The sequence below is a fragment of the Rhinichthys klamathensis genome, unplaced genomic scaffold (genome assembly GCF_029890125.1).
Source record: "Rhinichthys klamathensis goyatoka isolate OS25496 unplaced genomic scaffold, OSU_Roscu_1.1 h1tg000550l_1, whole genome shotgun sequence".
In the NCBI taxonomy this organism is placed as follows: Eukaryota; Metazoa; Chordata; class Actinopteri; order Cypriniformes; family Leuciscidae; genus Rhinichthys; species Rhinichthys klamathensis.
Window position 1 is genome coordinate 129,196 of NW_026607021.1, and position 18,305 is coordinate 147,500.

Sequence of the window (18,305 nt, forward strand, 5' to 3'; positions counted from 1 at the left end):
AGTACGACGCCTGTTGGGTCCTCTGTTAGATGGTAAAGTGCGACGCCTGTTTGGTCCTCTGTTAGATGGTTAAGTGCGACACCTGTTTGGTCCTCTGTTAGATGGTAAAGTACGACGCCTGTTTGCTCCTCTGTTAGATAGTAAAGTACGACGCCTGTTGGGTCCTCTGTTAGATGGTAAAGTACGACACCTGTTTGGTCCTCTGTTAGATGGTAAAGTACGACGCCTGTTTGGTCCTCTGTTAGATGGTAAAGTGCGACACCTGTTTGGTCCTCTGTTAGATGGTAAAGTACGACGCCTGTTTGCTCCTCTGTTAGATGGTAAAGTACGACGCCTGTTGGGTCCTCTGTTAGATGGTAAAGTGCGACGCTTGTTTGGTCCTCTGTTAGATGGTAAAGTGCGACACCTGTTTGGTCCTCTGTTAGATGGTAAAGTACGACGCCTGTTTGCTCCTCTGTTAGATGGTAAAGTACGACGCCTGTTGGGTCCTCTGTTAGATGGTAAAGTACGACACCTGTTTGGTCCTCTGTTAGATGGTAAAGTGCGACACCTGTTTGGTCCTCTGTTAGATGGTAAAGTGCGACACCTGTCTGGTCCTCTGTTAGATGGTAAAGTGCGACGCCTGTTTGGTCCTCTGTTAGATGGTAAAAGATGGTAAAGTGCGACACCTGTTTGGTCCTCTGTTAGATGGTAAAGTGCGACACCTGTTTGGTCCTCTGTTAGATGGTAAAGTACGACGCCTGTTTGCTCCTCTGTTAGATGGTAAAGTACGACGCCTGTTGGGTCCTCTGTTAGATGGTTAAGTGCGACACCTGTTTGGTCCTCTGTTAGATGGTAAAGTGCGACACCTGTTTGGTCCTCTGTTAGATGGTAAAGTACGACACCTGTTTGGTCCTCTGTTAGATGGTAAAGTGCGACACCTGTCTGGTCCTCTGTTAGATGGTATAGTGCGACGCCTGTTTGGTCCTCTGTTAGATGGTAAAAGATGGTAAAGTGCGACACCTGTTTTGTCCTCTGTTAGATGGTAAAGTGCGACGCCTGTTTGGTCCTCTGTTAGATGGTAAAGTGTGACGCCTATTTGCTCCTCTGTTAGATGGTAAAATACGACGCCTGTTTGGTCCTCTGTTAGATGGTAAAGTGCGACACCTGTTTGGTCCTCTGTTAGATGGTAAAGTACGACGCCTGTTTGGTCCTCTGTTAGATGGTAAAGTGCGACGCCTGTTTGCTCCTCTGTTAGATGGTAAAATACGACGCCTGTTTGGTCCTCTGTTAGATGGTAAAGTGCGACACCTGTTTGGTCCTCTGTTAGATGGTAAAATACGACGCCTGTTTGGTCCTCTGTTAGATGGTAAAGTGCGACACCTGTTTGGTCCTCTGTTAGATGGTAAAATACGACGCCTGTTTGGTCCTCTGTTAGATGGTAAAGTGCGACACCTGTTTGGTCCTCTGTTAGATGGTAAAGTGCGACACCTGTTTGGTCCTCTGTTAGATGGTAAAATACGACGCCTGTTTGGTCCTCTGTTAGATGGTAAAGTACGAAGCCTGTTTGGTCCTCTGTTAGATGGTAAAGTGCGATGCCTGTTTGGTCCTCTGTTAGATGGTAAAGTGCGACGCCTGTTTGGTCCTCTGTTAGATGGTAAAGCACGACGCCTGTTTGGTCCTCTGTTAGATGGTAAAGTGCGACGCCTGTTTGGTCCTCTGTTAGATGGTAAAGTGCGACACCTGTTTGGTCCTCTGTTAGATGGTAAAAGATGGTAAAGTACGACGCCCGTTTGGTCCTCTGTTAGATGGTAAAAGATGGTAAAGTGTGATGCCTGTTTGGTCCTCTGTTACATGGTAAAGTGCGACGCCTTTTTGGTCCTCTGTTAGATGGTAAAGTGCGACGCCTGTTTGGTCCTCTGTTAGATGGTAAAAGATGGTAAAGTGCGACACCTGTTTGGTCCTCTGTTAGATGGTAAAGTGCGACGCCTGTTTGGTCCTCTGTTAGATGGTAAAGTGCGACGCCTGTTTGCTCCTCTGTTAGATGGTAAAATACGACGCCTGTTTGGTCCTCTGTTAGATGGTAAAGTATGACACCTGTTTGGTCCTCTGTTAGATGATAAAGTGCGACGCCTGTTTGGTCCTCTGTTAGATGGTAAAGTGCGACACCTGTTTGGTCCTCTGTTAGATGGTAAAGTGCGACACCTGTTTGGTCCTCTGTTAGATGGTAAAGTACGACGCCTGTTTGCTCCTCTGTTAGATGGTAAAGTACGACACCTGTTTGGTCCTCTGTTAGATGGTAAAGTACGACACCTGTTTGGTCCTCTGTTAGATGGTAAAGTGCGACGCCTGTTTGGTCCTCTGTTAGATGGTAAAGTGCGACACCTGTTTGGTCCTCTGTTAGATGGTAAAGTACGACACCTGTTTGGTCCTCTGTTAGATGGTAAAATGCGACGCCTGTTTGGTCCTCTGTTAGATGATAAAGTGCGACGCCTTTTTGTCAAGTCAAGTCATCTTCATTTATATAGCGCTTTTAACAATGGAGATTGTTTCAAAGCAGCTTTACAGAGATAAACATACAATTTACGGTAACAGAGATTGTTTTGGCTTTATAGCGATTTTGAATAATGTTATTTTCGGCTAAAGTTGGTTTTATTTGATTCACTTCCAGCAAAATTATCATTTGTTATTACATTAGGGGCCACTAAGACGACGGCGTTCTCTCTAAACAGACTTTAAACGCGAACCTGTGACCTGATGGCGTTCACATGCGCATTAAAAATTGATTCTATAGTTATATTCGTTTGAATATGTGTGCGCAGGTTTGTAATTTCCCTACAAACCATGCCAAAACAAACTACTTGTCTTGCCTATAAATTTGATACCGAATTTTATTTTATCACTTCGAGGTACGCGAACCGGATTTTCAACAGCGCTTTATCTGTAGAGTGGGAAAGGGATCATCCATAGGGAGAGGATAGTTGACACTGCAGCACTGCATTGTCATCGGGTCCAGGCGAATCTCCTTCGTCAGATCTGGATACGGCCTGGATCCGGCAGGCTGCAGGAAAACCTCGGGATAAACAAAGACACTAAAGTTAGCGTAGATGCCATTCTTCTTATGATGTAACGAGTACATCTGGATTTAAGGGAAGTGTTCCCAGTTCCGGCTGACCTAATCTATGCAGCCAAACATTGAATTATCGAAGTCTATAATGTATTATGTGTATGCTAGGTCAAAGAGATGTGTTTTTAGTCTAGCTTTGAACTGACTGAGTGTGTCTGCTTCCCGGACAATGGTAGGAAGACTGTTCCAAAGTTTTGGTGCTAAATAGGAAAAGGATCTACCGCCAGCAGTCGATTTTGATATTCTAGGTATTATCAACTGGCCGGAGTTTAGAGATCGCAATAGACATGAAGGACTATAATGCTTTAAAAGCACACTCAAGTACTGCGGAGCTAAACCATTTAGTGCTTTGTAAGTAATCAACAATATTTTAAAATGTATACGATGTTTAATAGGCAGCCAATGCAGTGTTGACAGAACCGGGCTAATATGGTCATATTTCCTGGTTCTGGTAAGAACTCGAGCTGCTACGTTTTGAACTAGCTGTAGTTTATTTATTAAGCGTGGAGGGCAACCACCCAGTAGAGCATTACAATAATCTAGCCTTGATGTCATGAACGCATTAACTAATTGTTCTGCATTTGTTAATGAGAGCATATGGCGTAATTTAGATGTTTTTAAGATGGAAAAATGCGGTTTTACAGATACTAGACACGTGACTTTCAAATGAGAGATTGGTATCAAAGAGCACACCCAGGTTCCTAACTGACGACGAAGACTTAACAGAGCAGCCATCAAGTGTTAGACAGTATTCTAGGTTATTACGTGTGGAAGTTTTTTGTCCAATAATTAGAATCTCTGTTTTTTCAGAATTTAGTAGTAGGAAATTACTAGTCATCCAATTTTTTATATCGGCTATGCATTGCGTTAATTTTGTGAATTGGTAAGTTTCGTCGAGGCGTGAAGAAATATAGAGCTGAGTATCATCAGCATAACAGTGAAAACTAATTCCATGTTCCCTAATGATATCTCCTAAGGGTAGCATGTACAGAGTGAACAGCAACGGTCCTAGTACTGAGCCTTGTGGTACGCCATACTGAACTTGTGATCGAAAAGACATATCTTCATTTATTGCTACAAACTGATAACGGTCAGATAAGTATGATTTAAACCATGCTAGTGCAACTCCACTAATGCCAACATAATTTTCGAGTCTATTTAAAAGAATGTTGTGGTCAATAGTATCAAATGCAGCACTAAGATCAAGTAACACTAATAGAGAGATACAACCACGATCGGATGATAAGAGCAAATCATTTGTGACTCTGATGAGAGCTGTCTCGGTACTATGGTACGGTCTGAATCCTGACTGGAAATCCTCACAGATATCATTTCTTTCTAGAAAGGAACACAGTTGTGAGGATACTGCTTTTTCTAATATCTTTGATAGAAAAGGCAGATTCGAGATCGGCCTGTAATTGACTAATTTTGTATGATCAAGTTGCGTTTTTTTAACAAGCGGTTTTATCATAGCCAGCTTAAAAGTTTTTGGTACGTATCCTAGAGACAAAGACGAATTAATGATAGTAAGAAGAGGATCTATGACCTCTGGAAGCATCTCTTTCAGTAGTTTAGTCGGTATAGGGTCTAACATACATCTTGTCGATTTAGATGATTTAACAAGTTTAAAAAATTCGTCAAAGTGCGACGCCTGTTTGGTCCTCTGTTAGATGGTAAAGTGCGACGCCTGTTTGCTCCTCTGTTAGATGGTAAAGTACGACACCTGTTTGGTCCTCTGTTAGATGGTAAAGTGCGACACCTGTTTGGTCCTCTGTTAGATGGTAAAGTGCGACGCCTGTTTGGTCCTCTGTTAGATGGTTAAGTGCGACGCCTGTTTGGTCCTCTGTTAGATGGTAAAGAGCGATGCCTGTTTGGTCCTCTGTTAGATGGTAAAGTGCGACACCTGTTTGGTCCTCTGTTAGATGGTAAAGTGCGATGCCTGTTTGGTCCTCTGTTAGATGGTAAAGTGCGACGCCTGTTGGGTCCTCTGTTAGATGGTAAAGTGCGATGCCTGTTTGGTCCTCTGTTAGATGGTAAAGTGCGATGCCTGTTTGGTCCTCTGTTAGATGGTAAAGTGCGACGCCTGTTTGGTCCTCTGTTAGATGGTAAAGTGCGATGCCTGTTTGGTTCTCTGTTAGATGGTAAAGTGCGATGCCTGTTTGGTCCTCTGTTAGATGGTAAAGTGCGATGCCTGTTTGGTCCTCTGTTAGATGGTAAAGTGCGACACCTGTTTGGTCCTCTGTTAGATGGTAAAGTGCGACACCTGTTGGGTCCTCTGTTAGATGGTAAAGTGCGACGCCTGTTTGCTCCTCTGTTAGATGGTAAAGTACGACACCTGTTTGGTCCTCTGTTAGATGGTAAAGTGCGACGCCTGTTTGCTCCTCTGTTAGATGGTAAAGTACGACGCCTGTTTGGTCCTCTGTTAGATGGTAAAGTGCGACGCCTGTTTGGTCCTCTGTTAGATGGTAAAGTACGACGCCTGTTTGGTCCTCTGTTAGATGGTAAAGTGCGACGCCTGTTTGGTCCTCTGTTAGATGGTAAAGTGCGACGCCTGTTTGCTCCTCTGTTAAATGGTAAAGTACGACACCTGTTTGGTCCTCTGTTAGATGGTAAAGTGCGACGCCTGTTTGGTCCTCTGTTAGATGGTAAAGTACGACGCCTGTTTGGTCCTCTGTTAGATGGTAAAGTGCGACACCTGTTTGCTCCTCTGTTAGATGGTAAAGTACGACACCTGTTTGGTCCTCTGTTAGATGGTAAAGTACGACACCTGTTTGGTCCTCTGTTAGATGGTAGAGTGCGACACCTGTTTGGTCCTCTGTTAGATGGTAAAGTGCGACGCCTGTTTGGTCCTCTGTTAGATGGTAAAGTGCGACGCCTGTTTGGTCCTCTGTTAGATGGTAAAGTACGACACCTGTTTGGTCCTCTGTTAGATGGTAAAGTACGACACCTGTTTGGTCCTCTGTTAGATGGTAAAGTGCGACGCCTGTTTGGTCCTCTGTTAGATGGTAAAGTACGACGCCTGTTTGGTCCTCTGTTAGATGGTAAAGTGCGACGCCTGTTTGGTCCTCTGTTAGATGGTAAAGTTCGACACCTGTTTGGTCCTCTGTTAGATGGTAAAGTGCGACGCCTGTTTGGTCCTCTGTTAGATGGTAAAGTACGACGCCTGTTTGGTCCTCTGTTAGATGGTAAAGTGCGACGCCTGTTTGGTCCTCTGTTAGATGGTAAAGTGCGACACCTGTTGGGTCCTCTGTTAGATGGTAAAGTGCGACGCCTGTTTGCTCCTCTGTTAGATGGTAAAGTACGACACCTGTTTGGTCCTCTGTTAGATGGTAAAGTGCGACGCCTGTTGGGTCCTCTGTTAGATGGTAATGTACGACACCTGTTTGGTCCTCTGTTAGATGGTAATGTACGACACCTGTTTGCTCCTCTGTTAGATGGTAAAGTACGACGCCTGTTTGGTCCTCTGTTAGATGGTAAAGTGCGACGCCTGTTTGGTCCTCTGTTAGATGGTAAAGTACGACACCTGTTTGGTCCTCTGTTAGATGGTAAAGTGCGACGCCTGTTTGGTCCTCTGTTAGATGGTAAAGTACGACACCTGTTTGGTCCTCTGTTAGATGGTAAAGTGCGACACCTGTTTGCTCCTCTGTTAGATGGTAAAATACGACGCCTGTTTGGTCCTCTGTTAGATGGTAAAGTGCAACACCTGTTTGGTCCTCTGTTAGATGGTAAAGTGCAACACCTGTTGGGTCCTCTGTTAGATGGTAAAGTGCGACGCCTGTTTACTCCTCTGTTAGATGGTAAAGTGCAACACCTGTTTGGTCCTCTGTTAGATGGTAAAGTGCGATGCCTGTTTGGTCCTCTGTTAGATGGTAAAGTACGACGCCTGTTTGGCCCTCTGTTAGATGGTAAAGTAAGTGAGTGAGTGAGTGAGTGAGTGAGTGAGTGAGTGAGTGAGTGAGTGAGTGTGTGTGTGTGTGTGTGTGTGTGTGTGTGTGTGTGTGTGTGTGTGTGTGTGAGAGTGAGTGTGTGTGTGTGTGTGTGTGTGTGAGTGAGCGTGAGTATGAGTATGAGTGAGCGTAAGTGAGTATGAGTGAGCGTAAGTGTGTGTGTGTATAAGTGTGTGTGTGTGTGTGTGTTTGACCTGCTCTGCTGGCTCCTCTGCTGTTGTCTGCAGGGTAAACGGGGGCGTTTGGGAAGATGAAACTCGCTCCTCCTGAAAGACACACACGAGCAGAAAACATCAGCGACACGACGCGTTTAACTGATCGCATTCAGCATCATGCAGCACATGCACAACAACTGGGGAGCCGCAGCGCTGCATGCACATCAGACAGTGTGTGTGTGTGTGTGTGTGTGTGTGTGACTGCTGTAAGCAGAAGGGGCGGGGTCAGAGGTGGAGGGGGCGGGATCAAAGATGGTGGGCGGGGTCATATGCAGTGGGGGCGGAGTCAGAGGCAGTGGGGGCGGGACCGGGGCGGAGCTGCAGTGCTGCTTACCTGTATTGCGAGCATGCATTAACCGCGGGGAGTTTTGCAAGGCTTTGTCAACATCATCTGAAGTCAAATGAGGAAGTGGAGCTGAGAAACAAAACATTCACATGAAAAATAAAAGAATAAAACAACTGAAGAAACATCCTGTGACATGATGCTGACAGAGAGAGACAGACGGATGAAGACAGACAGATGAAAACAGAGAACATCTTTCTCTCTCACCTCATGCATATCAAAGAAAAATGATCTCTACTTCACATATTTCACCTAGCCTGGAAAAACCCAGACAACTTCCGGCAAATTTAGATTTGCTCTGAAAGTTAGTCTGGCAAAGAGCTCATTCAAACCCATTTCTAATCCGTCAAAATCGCGGCACCAATCAGAAACGTTGGGGCGGGCTTTACACGATGACGACAGCACAGCAACGGTGAAGCAGATTTTGTACATTTACAAAGATGGATGCCGCCGTGGAACTAGGGGTGTGACAGTTATAGTTAAACACCGTCATTGGAACTCTATAACCGCCAAAACCATGTTTAAAATATTTTTTTCACAAACATTTTTTATCATAGAGAATGTTTAATACTAATATCAGCTTACGAGGGAAACGGAGGCGGAGTTAGTGGTGCTAAGAGGCTGAGTGCTGGAGATGATTCGGGAGAGGTCTGTGCACCTTTACCGATCGCTGACACGGAGTCTTGTTTATACTCGACGCGTCCGCACGAGCGCGAAGGTGTGTGCGGCAAAAATGACGCGTTCGGTGCGCAAGACCGACCCCATTTCGCTTGGCTGTGTGCACGGGTTTTTTTGTAACAGGCGCCGCGTCCGAGGATGAACGACTTCAAGCCGAATCTGCCCGAGCATGTACGTCTCACCGCACCGGCACGCAGTTTGCGCGTCTAAATTGCAAAGTTCATTGCAAAGTTTTTTTTGTTAAGGTTTTGTTTAGGCTACTGTGTGTGATTTATTTAATGGAAAGCACATTCACTTCTAGTTGTCTTGCTGATAATTTTAAATAAACGTAGAGCAAGTAGCTAATCAGGTGTCTGCTCGTTTATTCCTTTATTCAAGTTGTTCTATAACAGACGAACGTCGCTCTGCATACGTCATCTCCTTCAGCGCTCTGATTGGTTTTAGGTCTATCCAATTGCGCCCGGAGGCATTTGGTTGGTGACGCCGCTTTGGAAATGATTTGTCTATGAAGCTTTGGCAGACCATAACTCAGTTACAACTGAGAATGGTCTGGTTTTAACCAGGCTAATATTTCACCCCAAAATTCACTGCAATTTAAAAAAAAATATATTTTATATTTAAACCATGAAGATGTTTTACACAGTGACAGTTAAACACATTCGGCAACAAACTCTTGTTACTGTAATGCATAGAAATATCATTCTCATCACTTCTGACATGTTAATTTGAATCAGCATTAAATAAATGATGTAAAGAAATACTGAGAGCTGAAAGTGAAATGAGCTTCTGTTTGATCACAATAATGTCACAATGCAAAACATTTCAGTAACACTTTCTATGAAGCCCATGCATATAATGAATTATAGCTCCATTTATACCTATTTATAAGTATTACTATTTTATAAATATATTTATAAAGACTCATTATGACCTATACTGCATTAAAAGAACAGTTGTAGTTACATTTAAATTATTTTTATAATTACTTATGTCATGCATTTGCTTTTTCAATGTGTATGCTCATAATCCATAATACACTGATTTATAAGTGGTAATTAGTCAGTTGTATGGATCCATTCATGTATTTATAAAGATGCAACCTGCATGTCACAGTTGTGTTTCTGTCTTGTCTTGTTGTCACTAGTCACGTGTCTTCCTTTGTTCTGTTTTCCCGCCACTCATCTGTTTCCATGGTTACTATCATCATCATCATCATCATCTGTTTCACCTGTGTTCTGTGTCTCCACCAAGATCACCCTTTGGACTCCACTACCCCGTTCACCTCATCCCTTCACCTTTGTTTATCAATAAACTCACTATTCACCATCATTCTTCCTCTCCTGTGTCTCCATACTGTAACAGATGCCAGACCTGATCCTGATCACGCTGTCGGGTTTATTCTGAGATAACAACCGGCTGGATGTACATTATGCCTTACATAAATAAGTATAAATGAGGCTATAATTCATTATAAGCATGGTCTTCATAAGAAAGTGTTACCAACATTTCTTTAGACTTTATTCAAAATATAATTCAGTTTAAAATTTTATGTTTTAAAAATCAAAATTTTACTTAAAATTTAAATGATAATATATACATTTTCTGACTTTCGGGGGGAAGTATGACCTGGACATGTCTGATGATATTCACACGGGTATAATCTGATTTATTAATGCATGTTAATGAGTCATGTGAAAATGAGGTCAGAGGTCAGTGGAGTGAATGAGGTCAGTAATGAAGAGCTTATAAAGCGTCATGATGAGCAGCTAATGCGCGCACACACACACACACACACACACACACACACAGAGAGAGAGAGAGAGAGAGAGAGAGAGAGAGAGAGAGAGAGAGAGAGACGGGCGAGAGACACTCACTCTCTCTGAGGTAGTGCAGGTGAGACAGCAGGATCTCAGCCGTGTAGCTGCCGGTCAGACACACACACACACACACACACAGAGAGAGAGAGAGAGACGGGCGAGAGACACTCACTCTCTCTGAGGTAGTGCAGGTGAGACAGCAGGATCTCGGCCGTGTAGCTGCCAGTCAGACACACACACACACACACACACAGAGAGAGAGAGAGACGGGCGAGAGACACTCACTCTCTCTGAGGTAGTGCAGGTGAGACAGCAGGATCTCGGCTGTGTAGCTGCTGGTCAGTCGCTGGACGTCGTCTTTGCTCATCTTGCAGAGCTGCCTCCCATCGATGCTGTGGAACAGAGACACGTCCACCTCCGGCAGTCCGAACTCCTTCACGGCCCACTCCAGCCACTGACACACGTGATCCGCTGACCACAGACTGGGATCTGACACACACAGAGCACAGGTCAATCACACACACACACACACACACACACACCAGCCACTGACACACGTGATCCGTTGACCACAGACTGGGATCTGACACACACAGAGCACAGGTCAATCACACACACACACACACACACACACACACACACACACACACACACACACACACCAGCCACTGACACACGAGATCCGCTGACCACAGACCGGGATCTGACACACAGGAGCACAGGTGAAACACACACACACACACACACACACACTCCAACCACTGACACACGTGATCCGCTGACCACAGACCGGGATCTGACACACAGGAGCACAGGTGAAACACACACACACACACACACACACACACACACACACACACTCCAGCCACTGACACACGTGATCCGCCGACCACAGACTGGGATCTGACACACAGGAGCACAGGTGAAACACACACACACACACACACACACACACTCCAGCCACTGACACACGTGATCCGCCGACCACAGACCGGGATCTGACACACAGGAGCACAGGTGAAACACACACACACACACACACTCCAGCCACTGACACACGTGATCCGCCGACCACAGACCAGGATCTGACACACACAGGAGCACAGGTGAAACACATTGTTATTTGGTGAAAGCAATAGTGAGAGTGCAGAAACTGCGTTGCACTGATGAGATCAGACTCTGTCATCAGTGCTCATCACTGCAGCCTGTCATGTGATGGAATAGATCTAAATATATGATCAATACTTTTCATGATCCGTTAATCTCGATAGCTGAAATAGTAAAAACGTAGTAAATGATCTCGAGAGAGAGAGAGTTCTACATGTAATACAGCTATTTCATATGCAAAGATGTCAGCCAATCACAGCAGTGGGCGTTTACACTTAAGTCTCACAGCCAATCACAGCAGTGGGCGTTTACACTGAAGTCTCACAGCCAATCACAGCAGTGGGCGTTTACACTGAAGTCTCACAGCCAATCACAGCAGTGGGCGTTTACACTTAAGTCTCACAGCCAATCACAGCAGTGGGCGTTTACACTGAAGTCTCACAGCCAATCACAGCAGTGGGCGTTTACACTTAAGTCTCACAGCCAATCACAGCAGTGGGCGTTTACACTTAAGTCTCACAGCCAATCACAGCAGTGGGCGTTTACACTTAAGTCTCACAGCCAATCATAGCAGTGGGCGTTTACACTTAAGTCTCAAGGCCAATCACAGCAGTGGGCGTTTACACTGAAGTCTCACAGCCAATAATAGCAGTGGGCGTTTACACTGAAGTCTAACAGCCAATCACAGCAGTGGGCGTTTACACTGAAGTCTAACAGCCAATCACAGCAGTGGGCGATTACACTTAAGTCTCAAGGCCAATCACAGCAGTGGGCGTTTACACTGAAGTCTCACAGCCAATCACAGCAGTGGGCGTTTACACTGAAGTCTAACAGCCAATCACAGCAGTGGGCGATTACACTTAAGTCTCAAGGCCAATCACAGCAGTGGGCGTTTACACTGAAGTCTCACAGCCAATAATAGCAGTGGGCGTTTACACTGAAGTCTCACAGCCAATCATAGCAGTGGGCGTTTACACTTAAGTCTCAAGGCCAATCACAGCAGTGGGCGTTTACACTGAAGTCTCACAGCCAATCACAGCAGTGGGCGTTTACACTTAAGTCTCACAGCCAATCATAGCAGTGGGCGTTTACACTTAAGTCTCAAGGCCAATCACAGCAGTGGGCGTTTACACTGAAGTCTCACAGCCAATCACAGCAGTGGGCGTTTACACTTAAGTCTCACAGCCAATCACAGCAGTGGGCGTTTACACTTAAGTCTCACAGCCAATCACAGCAGTGGGCGTTTACACTTAAGTCTCACAGCCAATCAGAGCAGTGGGCGTTTACACTTAAGTCTCACAGCCAATCATAGCAGTGGGAGTTTACACTTAAGTCTCACAGCCAATCACAGCAGTGGGCGTTTACACTGAAGTCTAACAGCCAATAATAGCAGTGGGCGTTTACACTGAAGTCTAACAGCCAATCACAGCAGTGGGCGATTACACTGAAGTCTAACAGCCAATCATAGCAGTGGGCGTTTACACTTAAGTCTAACAGCCAATCACAGCAGTGGGCGTTTACACTTAAGTCTCACAGCCAATCACAGCAGTGGGCGTTTACACTTAAGTCTCACAGCCAATCATAGCAGTGGGCGTTTACACTTAAGTCTCACAGCCAATCACAGCAGTGGGAGTTTACACTGAAGTCTAACAGCCAATCACAGCAGTGGGCGATTACACTGAAGTCTAACAGCCAATCATAGCAGTGGGCGTTTACACTTAAGTCTAACAGCCAATCACAGCAGTGGGCGTTTACACTTAAGTCTCACAGCCAATCACAGCAGTGGGCGTTTACACTTAAGTCTCACAGCCAATCATAGCAGTGGGCGTTTACACTGAAGTCTAACAGCCAATCACAGCAGTGGGCGTTTACACTTAAGTCTCACAGCCAATCACAGCAGTGGGCGTTTACACTTAAGTCTCACAGCCAATCAGAGCAGTGGGCGTTTACACTTAAGTCTCACAGCCAATCATAGCAGTGGGAGTTTACACTTAAGTCTCACAGCCAATCACAGCAGTGGGCGTTTACACTGAAGTCTAACAGCCAATAATAGCAGTGGGCGTTTACACTGAAGTCTCACAGCCAATCACAGCAGTGGGCGTTTACACTTAAGTCTCACAGCCAATCACAGCAGTGGGCGTTTACACTGAAGTCTCACAGCCAATCACAGCAGTGGGCGTTTACACTTAAGTCTCACAGCCAATCACAGCAGTGGGCGTTTACACTTAAGTCTCACAGCCAATCACAGCAGTGGGCGTTTACACTTAAGTCTCACAGCCAATCATAGCAGTGGGCGTTTACACTTAAGTCTCAAGGCCAATCACAGCAGTGGGCGTTTACACTGAAGTCTCACAGCCAATAATAGCAGTGGGCGTTTACACTGAAGTCTAACAGCCAATCACAGCAGTGGGCGATTACACTTAAGTCTCAAGGCCAATCACAGCAGTGGGCGTTTACACTGAAGTCTCACAGCCAATAATAGCAGTGGGCGTTTACACTGAAGTCTCACAGCCAATCATAGCAGTGGGCGTTTACACTTAAGTCTCAAGGCCAATCACAGCAGTGGGCGTTTACACTGAAGTCTCACAGCCAATCACAGCAGTGGGCGTTTACACTTAAGTCTCACAGCCAATCACAGCAGTGGGCGTTTACACTTAAGTCTCACAGCCAATCACAGCAGTGGGCGTTTACACTTAAGTCTCACAGCCAATCATAGCAGTGGGAGTTTACACTTAAGTCTCACAGCCAATCACAGCAGTGGGCGTTTACACTGAAGTCTAACAGCCAATAATAGCAGTGGGCGTTTACACTGAAGTCTAACAGCCAATCACAGCAGTGGGCGATTACACTGAAGTCTAACAGCCAATCATAGCAGTGGGCGTTTACACTTAAGTCTAACAGCCAATCACAGCAGTGGGCGTTTACACTTAAGTCTCACAGCCAATCACAGCAGTGGGCGTTTACACTTAAGTCTCACAGCCAATCATAGCAGTGGGCGTTTACACTTAAGTCTCAAGGCCAATCACAGCAGTGGGAGTTTACACTGAAGTCTAACAGCCAATCACAGCAGTGGGCGATTACACTGAAGTCTAACAGCCAATCATAGCAGTGGGCGTTTACACTTAAGTCTAACAGCCAATCACAGCAGTGGGCGTTTACACTTAAGTCTCACAGCCAATCACAGCAGTGGGCGTTTACACTTAAGTCTCACAGCCAATCATAGCAGTGGGCGTTTACACTGAAGTCTAACAGCCAATCACAGCAGTGGGCGTTTACACTTAAGTCTCACAGCCAATCACAGCAGTGGGCGTTTACACTTAAGTCTCACAGCCAATCACAGGAGTGGGCGTTTACACTGAAGTCTAACAGCCAATCACAGCAGTGGGCGTTTACACTAGTCTCACAGCCAATCATAGCAGTGGGCGTTTACACTAGTCTCACAGCCAATCATAGCAGTGGGCGATTACACTTAAGTCTCACAGGCAATCACAGCAGTGGGCGTTTACACTTAAGTCTCACAGCCAATCATAGCAGTGGGCGATTACACTGAAGTCTAACAGCCAATCACAGCAGTGGGCGTTTACACTCAAGTCTCACAGCCAATCATAGCAGTGGGCGTTTACACTGAAGTCTAACAGCCAATCACAGCAGTGGGCGTTTACACTAGTCTCACAGCCAATCATAGCAGTGGGCGTTTACACTCAAGTCTCACAGCCAATCATAGCAGTGGGCGATTACACTGAAGTCTCACAGCCAATCACAGCAGTGGGGGTTTACACTGAAGTCTCACAGCCAATCACAGCAGTGGGCGTTTACACTGAAGTCTAACAGCCAATCACAGCAGTGGGCGTTTACACAAGTCTCACAGCCAATCACAGCAGTGGGCGTTTACACTCAAGTCTCACAGCCAATCATAGCAGTGGGCGTTTACACTGAAGTCTCACAGCCAATCACAGCAGTGGGCGTTTACACTCAAGTCTCACAGCCAATCATAGCAGTGGGCGTTTACACTGAAGTCTCACAGCCAATCACAGCAGTGGGCGTTTACACTTAAGTCTCACAGCCAATCACAGCAGTGGGCGTTTACACTGAAGTCTCACAGCCAATCACAGCAGTGGGCGTTTACACTCAAGTCTAACAGCCAATCACAGCAGTGGGCGTTTACACTCAAGTCTCACAGCCAATCACAGCAGTGGGCGTTTACACTCAAGTCTCACAGCCAATCACAGCAGTGGGCGTTTACACTCAAGTCTCACAGCCAATCACAGCAGTGGGCGTTTACACTCAAGTCTCACAGCCAATCACAGCAGTGGGCGTTTACACTCAAGTCTCACAGCCAATCACAGCAGTGGGCGTTTACACTGAAGTCTAACAGCCAATCAAAGCAGTGGGCGTTTACACTTAAGTCTCACAGCCAATCACAGCAGTGGGCGTTTACACTTAAGTCTCACAGCCAATCACAGCAGTGGGCGTTTACCCTTAAGTCTCACAGCCAATCACAGCAGTGGGCGTTTACACTGAAGTCTCACAGCCAATCACAGCAGTAGGCGTTTACACTGGAGTCTCACAGCCAATCACAGCAGTGGGCGTTTACACTGAAGTCTCACAGCCAATCACAGCAGTGGGCGTTTACACTGGAGTCTCACAGCCAATCACAGCAGTGGGCGTTTACACTGAAGTCTCACAGCCAATCACAGCAGTGGGCGTTTACCCTGAAGTCTCACAGCCAATCACAGCAGTGGGCGTTTACACTGGAGTCTCACACAGACACGCCCCTTTAAAAAGAGCATTCAAATCAGAGGCTAAAATCAGGCTAGGAAAAATGCCTTTTATTTCTAAATTATGACAATTTTTTATGTAAAATCATACTAACATTATAAAATAATAAAATAATCCAGTTCATGACCGCTTTCAAATATTTTGAGAGAGTGTTCACTGTTCCTCTCCTCACAACTGGGCAGGAAGTGCAGAGAAACCATGAAAACTGTGTGTGTGTGGCCTGGTAAACCCTACGTTATGGGGACAAAATGTCCCCACAAGGATGGCAATATCCGAAATCCTTGTTCGTGTGGGGACATTTTTTGGTCCCCATGAGGAAATCAGCTTATAAATCATACTAAGTGATGTTGTTTGAAAATGTAAAAATGCAGAATGTTTCCTGTGATGGGTAGGTTTAGGGATAGGGTTAGTGTAAGGGAATAGAATATACAGTCTGTACAGTATAAAAATCATTATGTCTATGGAAAGTCCCCATAAAACATGAAAACACAACATGTGTGTGTGTGTGTGTGTGTGTGTGTGTGTGTGAGAGTGAGTGTGTGTGAGAGTGTGTGTGAGTGTGTGAGAGTGTGTGAGAGCGAGTGTGTGTGTGTGTGTGTGTGTGAGAGCGAGTGTGTGTGTGTGTGTGTGTGTGTGAGAGCGAGTGTGTGTGTGTGTGTGTTACCTGCAGGTACGATCACTCTGCGTTCATTAGTGATCATGTTGGGCGGTGGAATGTGTTTTTCCTCCATGTAGTTGCTGTACATCACTGGAACATTCGCAACTGGAGAGATTTTTCCTTTCACCACAGGACAGTCATCAGGAGAACTTCTGCACACACACACACACACACACACACACACACATACACACACACACACGCACGGGTCAGATATGCATTTCCTGGAGGAAATATCAGTGTTCGCATGAAGAACTCGGGATGCAAATATTTTGCTTTCAGATACTGAGTGCTGAACTTTTTAAATCATGCAAGCCAATGTGAGATTATCAAACTATCAAACTAAAAATAACAAAAACAAAAACAGACTAAAATGAGCTACAAAAGCAAAAATACAGTTTTGGGGTCATTATGAACTTACAGTACATCCAGGAAGGACACATTAAAATGATCAAAAGTGACAGTAAAGACATTATAATGTTACAAAAGATTCTATTTCAGATAAATGCTGTTCTTTTGAACTTTCTATTCATCAAAGAATCATCATCAAATCCTCATATTAGAGTGATTTCTGAAGGATCATGTGACACTGAAGACTGGAGTAATGATGCTGAACATTCAGCTTTGATCACAGGAATAAATTACACTTTACTGTATATTCACATAGAGAACAGCTGATTTACACTGGAGTAATATTACACTGTTTTACTGTATTTGATCAGATAAATGCAGCCTTGATGAGCAGAAGAGCCTCTTTAAAAAACATATTCCCAACCCCAACCTGTTAGAGTGTTCAGTCTGAGTTAATGGCAGTGATGTGAGGAGAGTAAAAAGAAGAGAAAGGGAATGTTTGAGCACACAGATATGTTGACGTCCAGAGCGTTTCTTCTCATCACTCATTATTCTCGCGTGAGGACACAGATGTGAGGGATTCTGCTGGAACGCCATCAAACTCCAAACCAACAGCCACAGGCTCCAGACGGGTCCGCTCATGTGTCCGCCAACTGTTGGGCTCGAGGAGACGGAAAGTTCTGCTCGTCGCGCTCCTGAACTCACACACGTCCATAAAACAGCAGATCGGGAGCTTCTGTGGAGCCGCCGTGGAGTTTCATCATCAGCGACTGAGAACACTCACACACAGGCGTCGATGGATCCACTTTAACATCCACAGAACCACCAAAGGTTCTTCATGGTGGAAAAAGGGTCTTTAGATTATTCAAATGTTTTTCACAGTAGGAAAAAATGGCTTTACTTGAAGCCTTTTTATACAATGCATTATAAAAATAAAAATAAATGGTTAATTGTCCCATGTAATGCACTGTATGATCGCATGAATATTTGTGACCACACGGTACTTGTCTGACTGCATTGTGCAAGTTCTGATGAGATCTGAGAGCTGTCTCACTCCTCCATAGGCTTCTATTGTAATCGAAACTTGCCGGCCCAGAAAAGTTAGTAAAGACATCGTTAAAGAGTCCAAGTGGCTCAACCTTAAGTTTATCAAGCAACGAGAATACTTTTTGTGCGCAAAAAACAAACAAATTTAACGATATTTAATCAAAAATATCTTAATTTGTAGCCAGCCGAACTTAGCTCCGCCCACAACATCTGAGGACTTGATCCGTTGAGAAGCAAGTATACCCGAACCAAAGCTG

At 45.1% G+C, this 18,305-nt stretch overlaps 1 protein-coding gene across 4 annotated transcripts in view; it reads right to left on the bottom strand.

Moving 5' to 3' along the window:
- The window catches only part of erg (ETS transcription factor ERG), a 63,986-nt gene that overhangs the window by 7,444 nt on the left and 38,237 nt on the right, over window positions 1-18,305 (bottom strand). For 2 of the 4 annotated variants that reach the window (XM_056239017.1, XM_056239018.1), the window contains 4 exons: window positions 16,657-16,802; window positions 10,392-10,595; window positions 7,603-7,683; window positions 7,248-7,319 (listed from right to left, as the gene is read on the bottom strand). In XM_056239017.1, the coding sequence (XP_056094992.1) occupies window positions 7,248-7,319; window positions 7,603-7,683; window positions 10,392-10,595; window positions 16,657-16,802 (503 nt within the window). The remainder of the gene's footprint in view (window positions 1-7,247; window positions 7,320-7,602; window positions 7,684-10,391; window positions 10,596-16,656; window positions 16,803-18,305) is intronic. The other 2 variants (XM_056239019.1, XM_056239020.1) reach the window with 1 other exon arrangement.